At 40.2% G+C, this 14,577-nt stretch overlaps 1 protein-coding gene across 3 annotated transcripts in view; it reads left to right on the top strand.

Moving 5' to 3' along the window:
• KLHL32 (kelch like family member 32) overlaps window positions 1-14,577 on the top strand; it is a 103,932-nt gene that overhangs the window by 73,359 nt on the left and 15,996 nt on the right. The window contains exon 7 of one of the 3 annotated variants that reach the window (XM_063311885.1): window positions 7,337-8,063. In XM_063311885.1, the coding sequence (XP_063167955.1) occupies window positions 7,337-8,063 (727 nt within the window). Of the gene's footprint in view, window positions 1-7,336; window positions 8,064-14,577 lie in introns of those variants that run through there. The other 2 variants (XM_063311894.1, XM_063311911.1) reach the window with 2 other exon arrangements.

Raw genomic sequence — 14,577 nt, 5'->3', positions numbered from 1 at the left:
TTGGTTCCTCCTTTAGGTGCATCGGACTCCCTGCGTGGGCATTCTGCTGCTTGGGTGTCTTTCCCACACTTGAAACAGCTGCCTCTTTTCCATGTGTGGTCTTTCGGGTCCTCTCTGTCCAGGAATAGCTTTCACTGGGCGGAGGGAAACTGCCCTGGGGCTCCGGTATTCTTCCCTGTTGCTTGCGTTCAGAGTTGCCTACGGAATTGGTATTGAGTATTCTCTACCGCCCCTGCTAGGCAAATCCATTCTTTTAAGGTAGGAGGGTCTCCGCAGCAGAGCACCCATCTCAGGTTCTCTAGCTGCAAGCCCCCCTTGAAATAGTCAACCTTAGTGGTCTCCGACCAGTCCATAACTTTCCAGGCAAGAGCTTTGAACTCCATGGCATACTCCGCCACAGTTCTCCCCCCTTGCCTAAGTTGCTGGATGCCCACCTTTGCTTTCATCTTGTCGAGTGGGTCCTCGAACTGCTCTCTCAGTGCCCTCATGAAGTCTCGTAGGCTGTTCAGCTCAGGGGCCATGGCATTGTGCAGTTGCACAAACCATTCCGCTGCCGGCCCCCGAAGCCTGGCGCCTACCTGGCTCACTTTCTTGTACTCGGTGGGAAAGCAAGACTCATATTCCTTCATGTAGATGGACACGTTAGTCAAGAAGAACGCCAGCTGTCGTGGATCGCCATTGAATTTAACTTGTATTTCTTTTGGGGTCACAGCCGGCGTCGCCTCGCTGTGTGCTGCTCTACCCCACTCGCCTTGGCTCTCCGGGTGACCTCCACTCCGCCGGCGCCTCACTGGGGATTCGAAATCCCAGGTCGGGGTTAGGGTGCGTCTCCTTCCTCATGGGTCCGGCGATGCCATTCTGGATAGCTGAGTCAAAACCTCTGCCAAGGGGTATGCCATGGTTTCAAGGGTTTTCGACACTTGTTGCAGCACCACTTCCATAGCGGACATCCTCGCCTCCAAACTCCGCATTTCTTGCGGAGTCCCGTTGTGGTTTGATATAGTCCCGTGGGACCCCGGGCTCTGCACCTTTACTTGTGCCTCCACAGGTGGAGGGGTTCTTCCTTCCCCCTCCCTGGCACCAGACTGCAAAGGACCCATCTTTGGTTCTTCTATGATCACACTTGGTGTCTGAGGCTCCCTCTTGAAATTGAGGGAGAGAAGAGCACTTTCCAACTCTGTGATGTTGAGCTGGGGTTCCATCTCACACTCGCTGTCGCCGCTCCCGGAGCTATCCTCCGACTCCACTTTTTCCTCTTCCACCTTGGCATATAGCGCTGTCCTCTCCAATGATGGTAGAGGCGATGGCTGCTTGGCTGGGGATTTTCTGTGTTCAGGCATGATTCGTTAACTCTCAGCTGAGTTACTTTCTCAGGAAGAGTTTTCGAATAAAATGAGATTGTCAGCTTAATGTCAGCACCTGATCATCCGAGCATTCACACAATCACAGTCAAGAGGCTGGGATTCCTTTAACTGTTTAATGAAGCAAAATGAACGGTACAGAAGTAAAGCTGCAAATGGGTTCCCGCTCAAACCTAGATTTAAAACTACATTTGCTTGGTTTGTTCCCTTTCCCACGAAAGCATGTCACCCCCCCTCCCATCCAGGTGGTGTTCCTGGTGTATCTCAATTCATTGTCCTTGATGTCTTCCATAGCCATAATAATCCACTTCACACTCCAACCTCACACCCCCTCCCATCTGGCGACACAGAGTCTACACCATTCACAAGGAAATGATGGCAGATCCTCCGATAAGGGGTTCTGTGAATCCTTTGATCGGGGGGGATCTGACATGCTTTCTTTGGCTTTCTGAAAAAAGAAAATGTGGTTTTACACTTGATTTGGAGTTCTGAATCTACATACATGTGAATAAAATTTCATTAAAACAAAGGGACTGATTTCAGAAGGAATGTTTTTTTAGAATTTGAGGTAGATTTGTTTTAACTTAGTGCTTCGAAAGGACAATGGTTTAATTAAGTTCTTGACTGGACTGACTGTTTTTCAAGATTTGGCCCCTTACCTCATATTGCAAGATTTTTTTTCCTGCGCTGTTTCTGGAGTGGGGATCTGGATGGGGTAACTGGCTCAAGCTCATCCCTAGCAAAACCAAGTAACTGTTTGGGGGCCACCTGGATCCAGGAAGTTTCCACCTTTGGTTCTGAATGGGATTGTACTGCTCCAGACAGACCTAGTATACAATTTGGGAATCCCCCAGACTTCTTGAAGAATAGGTGGCAGATGTGGCTTGGATGACTTTTGTACAAACCCATCTTTGTGCCAGTTGCATCCATTGCTGACCTACTCAGTGTCACTCATGCCTTAGTCACCTCTCATCTGGATTACTGCAGTGTGCTCAGCATGGAGCTGCCCTTAAGACCACGCAAAATACACTGGTCTAGAATGTAGCAGTGTGAGTAGTTATGGCTATACCTTAGTGAGCCCATGGAACCCCACTGCTTTGCAGACTGTATTGGTTACTAGTGAACTTCCAGGTGCAATACAAGGTGCTGGTTATTTGTGGGATCACTTGTCTCAAATTACTTCTGCCCATCCGATAGGATCTGACAGGATGGGCATGTTCCAGGTCTCCACTATAAAATAGTGCCATCTGAATGAATAAATGAATTTCAGATACTCTGGCAACAGCTTTAAGAGTAGCCTGGGGGTGGGATGTTAAGCTCTTAACTTTGTGGAGTCTTACTCAAAGCATTTTATCTTGGACTGTGATGCAGTCTATTGTAAGAGCCTTAGAACACAGGAATGTATTTCTACCAAGAGGAACATTTTACTAAAATGTTTTGGTAATCATCTTATGGGCTGAAATTTTAAGGAAAACAGATCCCAAATTGGCTATTGCAACTTACTGATTAGAAAATTAGAGCCAATAATTGTAGCTGCATAATCTTCTATGATTCTGAGCTTTAGTCCTTGACTGGGCAGCTCATAAAGTGCCCTATTATTTTCTGTCAGCTCTTTGATTATGTTCTTTTTGAAACTGATTAGAGAAGGAAAAATCATTCTTACTTTTAGTGTTCTGTCTCCTTTCCTTGCTGCAAGAGTTGAGCCCATTCCATTTTTTTAGCCTCACAACAAGCTTGTGAGATGTCTGAGGAATAGGCATACCTGATAGATTTTAAAGACTGATCTACCATTTTTGAACTCAATCTTTATTTTGCTGATTTCTCAAACCATAGCAAATTTTGTCCCCTTCTGTTCTCTTTTTGTTTGTTTGAACAGTACCCTCCTGATGGGGACATGGACAGACTGGCAGACAGGCAGAGTTCTGAGCCCCTTTACATTATTTCTTTCCAGCATTCTGTTGGATTGGAAAGAAAAGGAAGGACCCAATGAATATTAAAATAAAGTAAAAAGTTCCTGGTTCTCCAAACAGTGTAGGTTTCTTTACCTTCACTTTTAGCTTGGAGAGGTGAAGAACATGAAACATTTTTAAATATAGAACACAAGTCAGACTTTAAGCAAAATGTTTCATGGTATTAAAGCTTCATTGTACTGGGTAGCTTTTCACATAGCACTATAGCTGGTGATCATTGCAAGAATTATAAAAGGTTTGTATGTGAAATACTGTAATAATAAGGACTGCTTTACAAACAAAACAGGACAGTAATACTGCTGAAGGATGATCTGCTCTTTAGCCATACGTAGCTGCTGCTTGCTTTTGCTGTTTCTGCTGTAAGTCAGTGATCTGTTAAGCATCTTTGATCATGGGGATGCTTTTTAACATGCTACACAATAATTTCCACTAGACACAGTCCAATCAAAGCTAAGCATCTTTAAGTCCCATTGATTTTAGTGGGGAAGAGTGAATTGCACATTCAATGGCTTCCCATGGAAACTAATGGGACTCAAGCTTATTTAAATTAGACTGGATCATGCCCACTTAACATTGTTACATTTACATATCTGCCAGTAGTTAATAAGCCTGGGGGCACGCTAATATTGCTGTAGCTACAATCAAGGGTGGGTGCATATAAAAGGACACAGAAACAGATTCAGTTTGCTGGGTAGGTACAAACAGCAAGTACATTTATGAAATATGAAGCTCTTTGAATTAGCTTCAGCCTTCTCTCTCTGTTTTGCCTTTCTTCAGATACAAATTAATCTCCTCTGCTAAGCCTCTTGTTTTGCTGCAGTGCCCTGAATGCTGATGTACTGTGGGGATATACGATTGGCTAGATGTATGTGATGCAGCTCAAGAACATAAAGGTGTCTTGCAGTTTTCCACTTAAAACACCTACTTTGTTCAGTTATACAATGAGGTTGCCTTTGGCGCTTCTATTTTAATAATTACTAGAATCTCAGGAAACAATGTGGAAGAATTATGCAAAGCTATCTGAGAGAGTTTAGGAGCTATATCTGGGGTAGGTTAGCCATGCCTGGAATATTCCCTTTTCTCATAATTAAGACTATCACTTAGCCTGTTGGCTTTAATTCATAATAGATAAAGTGAGAATATAGTTCTGAAATCAGCAGCCCCAATAAAAGTGTGTGTGTGTGTGTGTGTGTTTGTGTGTGCGTCTATGTATTTTAGGTGGATTTCCGAAATGTTCTTGGCTTTGATTTTTTTTCCCAAGAAGAGAAAACATTATAAATGTATCAGTCTTTAAATGTGAGAATGGCAATACATTTATTGTCGAAGAAAATGTTTTGCAGAGCTCTTTGCACATTCATTATGGCTGCTATTGCTCCCCTCCCGTTTTCCAAACTTTTCTGACATTGTGAAAAATGTTGGCTGAAATAAACTGCCTGGCTAATCAAACATCACCGAAAGGTGAGGTTAGTGGAAGTCTTCTGTTGTCTTGTGACTGGGTTTTGCTGAAATTATGCTGAACGCACACTTAAAGCCTGCACTTGGAGGAAGGGAGGAGGCAGAATCCTACCTGTGTTTTTATAACTCTGCACTGTCAGAACTCATAATAAGTCAAATATTCTTTCTAAGGTACTCGAGGAGGAGGGGAGGGAGGGGGAAAACCTGTAAATTTAAGAGTAATTTCAGATTGTAAATGAAAAAGAGAGGCACGACTGTTCATTTGCACCAATCATGCCTTCCTTTCATCTGCTCTGATTAGGCCTGGTGCGGTTTCATCAAACTACTCCATCACGGAGCTGTCACTCCAGCCGTCTGTTGATTGAAAACAATCAGGGCTCTGATGGCACAATTATTCTGACCCTTTAACTAGAGGCTGCTGTGATAATGAAAGGTTGATTATGATAGTTTGTGCCTCTTTCAGTTTGCCAAGAAGGTTAATTTGGGCATCAGACGGATGTTTAATGGGCGCTTGCTGGCTACACTGAGGTAAATGAGAACGTGCAGCCTTCGATATTGCATGGATATAGTTTGGCTGCCAATCATTGTCATTTTGAGTTTGTGCCTTGCACTCTGGAAATCACTTTTTTTTCTTTGGGATTTAATTTATTCTGTGCCCTGAGGAAGTTCTTTCACTCCCTGACCTTCACTGTGGCTTTCTCTGCTCTCTTAATTTTTTTTTATTTTTATTTTTATTTCCTTGCTTCCCTTCTTTGCCTCAGTAGATTGTGCTTAAAGGCACAGTGGATCTAGAGGAACCCTCTTCCCTCCTCCTCCTTTTAATTTTTTCCCCCCTTCCATGGTTGTTTATCATCTATGTCTGGCACAGTCTTATTTTGTTTTTTGTTTTATGTTGTAGAATAAGAATGTCAAAAATTATTATGGAAGTTATTTTGCTTTAAATAGTAGTATGTTTCACAGAATGTTGCCAGGGCTGTTTGAGAGGTGGTAGACTTGTATCTGTAAAACAAAAACGGAGACAGCATTAAAAAAAGGAATGGAAAGTTTTCACATGATTGCTCCTGCAGCCACATGAGTCACTGGCTTTTTTCCCTGTAGGGGTGAGAAGGGGGTGGGGGGTGGGGGGAGGGGGAGAGAGAGAAATTCTGCCCATCTGATAGCTATGTCCCATTCAGAGAGGCTAATAACAGTTATTAATAACAGATATATGCATTCCGGAGGAAGGGGGGGTGAATCAGGCAAACAACAATAATTAAAGTAGGATTTTGCTATATGGGGGAAAAACTCTATTGAAGCATGTTCTTTTGTCCTCATCAGCTAGGTCTCCACCAGAGCTTCAGGCATAGAAAATAGGAAACTGAGAGGCTCTTTCCTATTAGTAGTGCTGCTCTACAAAATGGTTTGGAGGCTTCAGTTTGTTCCAAATGCCACCACTTGGTTTTTGAAGTACTGGTCACTCTGTATAGAGCTTCAGCTCTGTTGATAATACTGTAGCTTGGAATCCAGATTCCTTGGTTCAGTCCTTCATTCCCATTGGAATCAGTGGAACAAATCACAGTGGAGTTTTATCCCATTGATTTCAGTATGACCCAAGTTCAAATAATTCCATTTGGATCTAACACATTGTTCTTATAGAGCCAAAATTATCACAGCTTTGTGGTACTTTCAGATGTCCAGCAAAGTTCTACATGAATATGTTAGAAAACAAGCCCTGAATGTGCTTCATTCTACTACCTATGATTGCTAGCACTCAAATAATTTATTGCATCTAGTTCATCATTGCAAACTGTGTTCATTTTAATCTTTTCAAAATGCTTTTTACAGTATACTTCAGTGGTGTTCACTTTGGTTACCTGTCATTTAGGAGTTAAAATGTTACATGCATTAACAATGACTCCCCCCTAAAAGTAAGGTCATATAAAATCATCAAGAATGGAGTGGCCTTATATATAGTATGGCCAATAGAAATGTGGCTCTTGGCATTTTTTTAATCTTGCTTTCCCACAGCTGTCCCCAATTTTGTGCTCTCTAAATAAGTTGGAACTACAATCCCCAAAATACCCAGTGAGCATGAATAATGTATACAGCTGCCAGAGCAGCCTTCACCAATCTGGTAGCATCCAAATATGTTGGGATTATAACCTCCACAATTCTCAGTAAACGTCAACAGTGGGCACATAAGTTGGGAATTTGAGGACATGTGGTCCAAATTGGAGAAGGCTGCTTTGGTCGATTGATCACCAATATAATGTATGCTAGTCATTATGGAAAAACTCCAATGTTGTCATGCATTGTCCCTTCTTGTTTATGCAGGGGAACCATTATTTGAATGTTTGCTAAGACAAGACAGCCCCGTTATCATATATTAATTCTACACACAGTCATCATTATTTTAGGGGAGATGAAGGGATGTTTTTATATATGCAGCAGATTAAATTTGGGAGTATAATTTTTTGTTGATAAGTTGAATAATTCAAATATGTATTTCTCACACCGAATTGTGAATAATGTAGATACGTTCATTTTTAAAATGTTTTTTCTCCCTTCTAGCTAGCTGTGAGATGGCTAGAACACAACTGCCGATATCAATACATGGATGAACTTCTACAGTATGTCCGGTTTGGGCTTATGGATGCGGATACACTGCATACGGTTGCCCTCTCACACCCTCTTGTCCAAACTAGTGAAGCTGCAACAGCACTTATCAATGAGGCTTTGGTCTATCATCAAAGTATCTATGCACAGCCAATTTGGCAGACCAGAAGGACGAAACCTCGCTTCCAGTCAGATACTCTTTACATCATTGGTGGAAAAAAACGGGAAATCTGCAGAGTTAAAGAGCTTCGATACTTCAATCCTGTGGACCAAGAGAATGTTCACATAGCAGGGATTGCAAACTGGAGTGAGCTGGCTCCCATGCCAGTAGGAAGAAGCCACCACTGTGTGGCTGTAATGGGAGATTTCCTTTTTGTAGTAGGCGGTGAAGTTGAACAAGCCACTGGCCGCACATGCGCAGTACGGACTGCTTGTAGATATGACCCCCGTAATAATTCCTGGGCGGAAATAGCTCCAATGAAGAATTGCCGGGAGCATTTTGTACTTGGGGCTGTGGATGAATTTCTCTATGCTGTGGGAGGCAGAAATGAACTGCGTCAAGTTTTGCCAACTGTTGAACGATACTGCCCTAAGAAGAACAAGTGGACTTTTGTTCAGTCCTTTGACAGGTCCCTTTCCTGTCATGCAGGATGTGTTGTGGATGGTCTTCTTTGGATATCAGGTAGAAAATGTTTCACCCACAACTTTGAAGACTAAAAACATGACAAAACATGTTTGTGTTAGTGGCATCAGTTTGAGACCACATGTCTGGGAAAGGTTTCCTTTTGTTTGCTGGAGATTGAGGTTTAGGAAAGCAAATCGGGACCAAAAGAGAGGTGGGGAGAGTTGGTATAATATGTCTAAGCCATAGATATTCAGCAATAAGTATTCAGCACAAAGGAAAGGAGTGGTACGACCAGAGAATTGTGTACAGGGATAATGAAGGTGCAGTGCCTGCTGAACAAAGCAATTACAGTTTAAATAGAAATGTCCCCAGCAATTTATTTTAAACATATTTGTATTGGTCCATTAAGAGGAAGATGTATGTATCCCTATCTCTTGATGCCAATAAATGCACCCTGATTCTTTTTCACACAGTTGTTGGTTTAGTACACCTATCCTAGATGAAGTAGCATTTTTAAGATATGAGACTTAAGCAGAACATAGTGGTCTGCCACAAATGTACAGGTAGAGAGTGGGTCATCATGGCTTATTTGCAAACAATAATAATTTATTAAACTTGAGTGCCACTTGACTGTGAATGACACAAAAGAATAATTGCATTTACTGCCATGGGAGAAACCAATTTTTTTAAAAAAATGGAAAAAAAGAGAATACGATACAGTAAACTAGGGGAGAAAAATACTGAACCTAGGAATGAGTGTCCTATTTTCAAAAAGCAAGATTTTGCACATTTTAAAGTACTGAATAGAAACAGAACTGACAGGATACCCTTGTAATCCATAAAAACTAGTTGATCAGATTTTAATTAGAATTCCTATGGACGTTTAAAGAATGAAGTATATCCATGTTCTCTTAGCCTCAAAGAATATTGAAGCTTTCTTGTGTAGTGGTGGTGATGATTAAATTTATTGATTGTGAGATTGTTCCTCATCAGAGAATCACAGTTTATAAACTACACAAAACACAGAACATGTCCCCTCCCTTTTATATAGTGTAGTATGACAACAGGAGTGTTCCAGCATTGCTTTCAATAGTGATGCTCCTGATGAGTGCAAATTTTGACCTAGACTGCTCACAAAGAGATCCATACTATATGCTTAAAATGTGAAGTATTTAAGTAAAATGGCCATGAAGTCCACCCAAACCATAAAAACAAAAACATATTCAGTAATCTCTGTCCTGAATGCAATATGATCTAGGACATCTGATATTCAAAGAGAGAAAAACACGTCGGTCAAACTTTTAAAAAGGCAACAGCGTCTATCATTAAGCTAAGGAAAAAATAAGATTGCAGACAAGGCCGGGGAGGTGTGATTAAATGAAATAATAAAAGTAAGCCAGTAAGGTGGAGGTTGAGAGGGCCAAATAGGCTCATAGAGCCAGTTTGGTCTAGTGGTTATGGCAATGGGCTAGAACCAGGAGATTGGGAGTTCCAGTCCCACCTTAGGCATGAAAGCCGGCTGGGTGACCTTGGGCCAGTCCCTCTCTCTCAGCCCAACTCACCTCACAGTGTGGTTGTTGTGGAGAAAAGAGGAGGAGGAAGGCGTATTAGGTATGCTCACCACCTTGAGTTATTTATAAAAATAATAAAGGCAGGATAAAAATTAAATAAATAAAATAAATATTCAAGTACTGTATGTCAAGCTAGTTCATTCTGAGGTACTTGAACTGAAGACTTTCATAAGCATCCCAAAGTTTCTACAGCACTGATAGCCACTTTATGCCATTTTATACCAATAGCAAAGGCTTTTTTCAAATAGCAGTAACTAGAGGCCTGCCTAGTCTATAATTTCTTGGTGAAATATCTAGAAGACCTGGTAAGCCTGTGTAGTCTAAGCTCTTAGCTGATACATCAATTCTCCTGGCACACAAATAGCCTCCAGTATCTATATGCTACTAAAACTCTCGTGCCTGTAACCTTTAACTGGTGAAATGATGCATCATAGGGCAGAACTTTTTCAACCAAGGTACCTCAAATGGGCTAACTTACAGAATGCATCCAAAATCCATGACCCATGACTCCCATGGAATAGAAATTTGGCAAATTTTATAAAACATTTAATGACATAAAAATTATCATAAAACATTTTATGACGTAATACAAAAAGTCATAAAACTTCCTGTAGTCAACTCCTGATTGACTGTGCTATGCAGTTCAATACTGGCTACTTTCAAGGCAGATACATCTCTGAATGTCTCCCAGACTTTTCAAGAATTGTATAGGCCAGGCCTTTCTGATCCAACACTGCATGTTTTCTTTAGCTTTTGCTTCCCACGTTTACGTAATATTTTACTCCCCCAGTTGTTGGAGGCAGCAGCAAGAGGAAGTGCTGCTGGTTTCTGCTTGTGGGAACCTGCTTAGCTGTCATAAAGCATGTTGGCTAACCAGATGCTTCAGAAAGCACACAAGTGGTCTTTATTTCCTCCAGCTATTGCCTCCCTGCAATAAGCATTCGGCAGTATGCTTTAAACAGGGTGACTTTCCATGCCCTGCTAATGTGTATTTATTCTCATTCTTTTTATTGTCTTGGAGCATCAGTGTTTTCCTAATTGGGGATATGGGCAGAAGTATATACCCGTGCTTCTTTTTCCTAAGACACATCTTGATTAAATATATCTATTGCTCACCAGAGAACTACAAAACACATAAGGTTTCTATGCTTTGCTTTAATGTGTGTCATTAGTTAAATGCTTCCAAGATCTTAATGTTTGTGATTATTATCTGGTTTTATGTTTTCTACACGTGGCCAGTGCTGAGTATAGGTGTTTGGTTTCATTTTGATTTTTTAATGCATCTTATAACCTTGTTACCTCCTAGTACAAGAGCAACCCAGAAAACCATTACATTACATGGTCTGCTTTACAATATTACTCCTCCTTTGTACCATTCTGTGGGAGATTATTTTCAATAATGCACTGTCTGTGGTTTTAGCAGTGCTATAGAACTATTTTCTCCATTATTTCACTGGAGGTCACTTAAAGTAGAAGGGAATCCTTTATATCTTCAGTTTTTTCTAAAAAATACATTTTAATACAGCTTAATTAAAGAGCCACTATGGCATAGTGGTCAAGATGTTAGATTAGAATCAGGGTGACATGCAACCTTAGTCATGAAAACTCACTGGGTGAATTTGGGCCAGTCACTCTTTTCCATCCCACCTTACCTCAAGAATTGTGTCCTAGGGAATATAGGAGGAGGAGGGACAGCTATGGATGCCATTGTGGGCTCCTGTGTTACAGGTGGAATATAAATCTAATAAATCAATACAAAATATCTCCCATTTTGAATAGTAGAGAATAAAAACAGTGTGTCAGCACTGAACCTTCCTGATTCTTTAACCTATTCCCTTCCTACCATCCTCACTGTTGTGGCTGCAAGCAGATCATTATAGACTGATACATCTAGAGAGCAGCAGTTTGCCAAGCAGGATCTAAGGTATCAGGTACCCCATTTGAGCCGTAGAGATTTTTTTCAGTGAAATCTAGAGAAATAGGACTGACACATAGTACTTTGTAGCTATCTGCTTCTGCTTATTTCAGGTTGCTTATTTCTGGGGCAAGACTGACCTCTTCATTCCCACGTGGAATCACCTACTTTGCCAATACTCAAAAAGAAAAGAAAAAATGGGATCTCTTACCATCTGAAAGGGATCGTGGGGGTTTCAAATAGTATGCAATATGTGGGAATATAAGCTTTTGGGGCTCATATGCACCATGTATTTAATTATTCATAATTTGTTTATATCTCCTTCTTTCCCATTAAAAACAAGTTCCTGAAATTGAAAGACATAGCCAGTCTCCCAAGTAGGTTTATTTCTTAAATGCTAAAGGAAATTGCTGATAGTTTGACTGAATCTTTAGCCATCTTTGAACTTCACAAAGCATTAAAAAGGAGAATCTGGAGGGCTACAGAGCAATCAGTATGACATCAGTTAGGAAGATTCCAGAGTAGATAGTTTTCTAGATGTTTAGAGATTGTTTTTCAATGTAGTACTTAGTTGAAGTCAGTAGGTATTTGTCAGGAATAAGTTATATTTCATTTTTTGATTGGGTAACTTCCTTAAAGGAGATTATAGGCATTTGAAGCATATAATATATACTGTATCTTAATTTCAGCAAAACCAAGTAGTTAATTGTGTGCTGGATGGCATGCCTATTTGGTGCATCTTCTGCTGACTTGAAAACTGTACTCAATGAGAGCTCATCAGTGTTTTCTCATCAAACTTCAGGAAAGTGTCAAATGTACTACATGGTGCTCTTCAACTTTTTTCTTAATGATTTGGATGAAGAGGTAGGAGCAATGCTTACCATATTTGGAGATGATACAAAATTGGACTCTGGCTAATATTCTGGAACATAGATGTAACAATCAGGGTTCCCCAGCATCTTTTTGCAATCCTTAGAGCCACTTCAGGTTAGGTGGAGCCAAAGCTTTGAGCTCCTTTTTGACTTCTTGGGAGCTTGAAGGAGTGAAATGGGCATCAAACCGTGAGGTAAGGCATCCATTTAATTCAATAACCTCACCCTCCTTCCATAATTCATCCTGATTGTTAGATTTATATCCCACTTTTTTCTAAGGACTCAAAGCAGCTTACATAAAGATCTCCATTTTGTTCCCACAACCCCAAGGTAGATTGGCCGTAAAGAGACTGAGTGACCCAAAGGCTAAGGACAATCCAGGTCTTTCCAGTTCTAGTCCAACACCTTAACCACAGGATCTCCTATTTGTGGACAAACTAGAGAACCTTTGACCCACTGGGTCATCATTTCAGAGATATTTCCTTCCAGATTCCTCAGTGCATTCAACCATGGCAGATCTTCTAATGTACTGCCTTCATTGGAAAAGTTCTTAAAAATTCAGGGAGATATTCAGAGATGTATCTGCCTTGAAAATAGCCCATGTCATTCATATTGAACTGTATAGCACAGTCAGACAGGAGTTGACCACAGAAAATGTTTTATGACATTTTGTATTATGTCATAACATGTTTTATGATAATTTTTATGTCATAAAATGTTTTATAAAATTTGCCAAATTTCTATTCCATGGGAGTCTTGGGTCCCAGTTTTTGGATGCATTCAATAAGTTAGCCCATCTGAGGTACCTTGGTTCAAAAAAGGTTGGCCTATGGTACACTGTTTCACCCGGGTAAAGGTTACAAACAAACAGACACAAGAGGTGTAGTAGTATATTGATAGCTTTAAGGGGTAAAATGGCTTAAGGCACCCATTTCACAACTTAAAACCTTTACAAAATTTCAACCCTTCCAAAAGGGCCTTTAATTTGAAATTGCCCATTCTAATGATGTCATGGCATTATTGGGCACATCCCCTACAGAGTTTGGAGGTAATAATAATAATAATAATAATAATAATAATAATACCACCCTTAGATACAAGAAAGTTGCATATCCTGCTGTAGAAGATATAATTTACAATTATATTCTGGTACATTTTTCTGCTATGGTGTTTGGAGACTTAGAAACTATTTGCAGGTCACTTGACTATTATTATACAGTTTATTTTTAAATGTATCCTGATACAGTCTCTTTCATAGTATTATCATTCCCTTTCTTCCAGAAAGTTGCATTGAGAAATTAAAGCAATTGCTTTTTTATTATCCCATCTTAACAATGGGAAAATACCTCTTTTTTTGGTACAATTTATACATTTTCTATTTACTACTAATATCCTTCCTTCCTTCCTTCCTTCCTGAAGGATTTTATTTTTTATTCTCTGTTGTCTGTAGTATTCTGCAAGTGGCTACCCAGAAGGTCATTATGGGCTTGTTAAATATGAATGGGAAAAACTGAATTTTTCATTTTTTAAAAAAATGGAACTTTTTAAAAAAAAATAAACTTTTGCTATAGCACTTAGGATAAACTTAAGTGTTGAAAATGGATGCTGATAAGAAATTGTAACATTAATGTCAGACAAATCTATAGAAAGCTGTTAAGATGCATATTATCCTCCTAGGGAGAGGGTGGAGGGAGTCAGAAGGAGCAGAAGCAGCAGAGAGCAAGACTACCAATCTATTAAATATACTTGTTGGCAGGGAAGGCATGGAATGTCTCTCTGCAAATGCAGTGATTGCAGGGGGCAATGTAGCAGCATGTGGCAGCCTAGCCTACGAGCAGACAAATCAGCTTGATGACTTTCAAAGCCAGGGATTCTGCTGCAGGCAAGGGTATTTGATCTAATGGGTGGGGGATTAAAACATATAGAGTGTGCTATTCATTTCACTCCTATTTTCTGTAGTCAAATCTGTATGCAAATCCATAGCATCTCATTTTGCTAGATTTTTTTTTTTAAAGGATGCTAAATAAGTATCAGTTTTAGGCATGCATGTATATGTGAAAAACTAAACCTGCAGAACAAGAGTGTTCCAATTATAAATAAATGTACACCATATACTCTCAAATACCTTAACTGCACCCAGTCCAACAATTACATTTCTTGCAAAAGCACAACTGGGATTTCATTCTTGGAAGAGCTTGTTTTTTTTTAAATGT

This window comes from Candoia aspera, chromosome 1, assembly GCF_035149785.1.
Source record: "Candoia aspera isolate rCanAsp1 chromosome 1, rCanAsp1.hap2, whole genome shotgun sequence".
NCBI classification, from domain to species: domain Eukaryota; kingdom Metazoa; phylum Chordata; class Lepidosauria; order Squamata; family Boidae; genus Candoia; species Candoia aspera.
The sequence above is the reverse complement of the archived record's forward strand: the minus strand, read 5'-3'. Positions and strand labels throughout refer to the sequence as shown.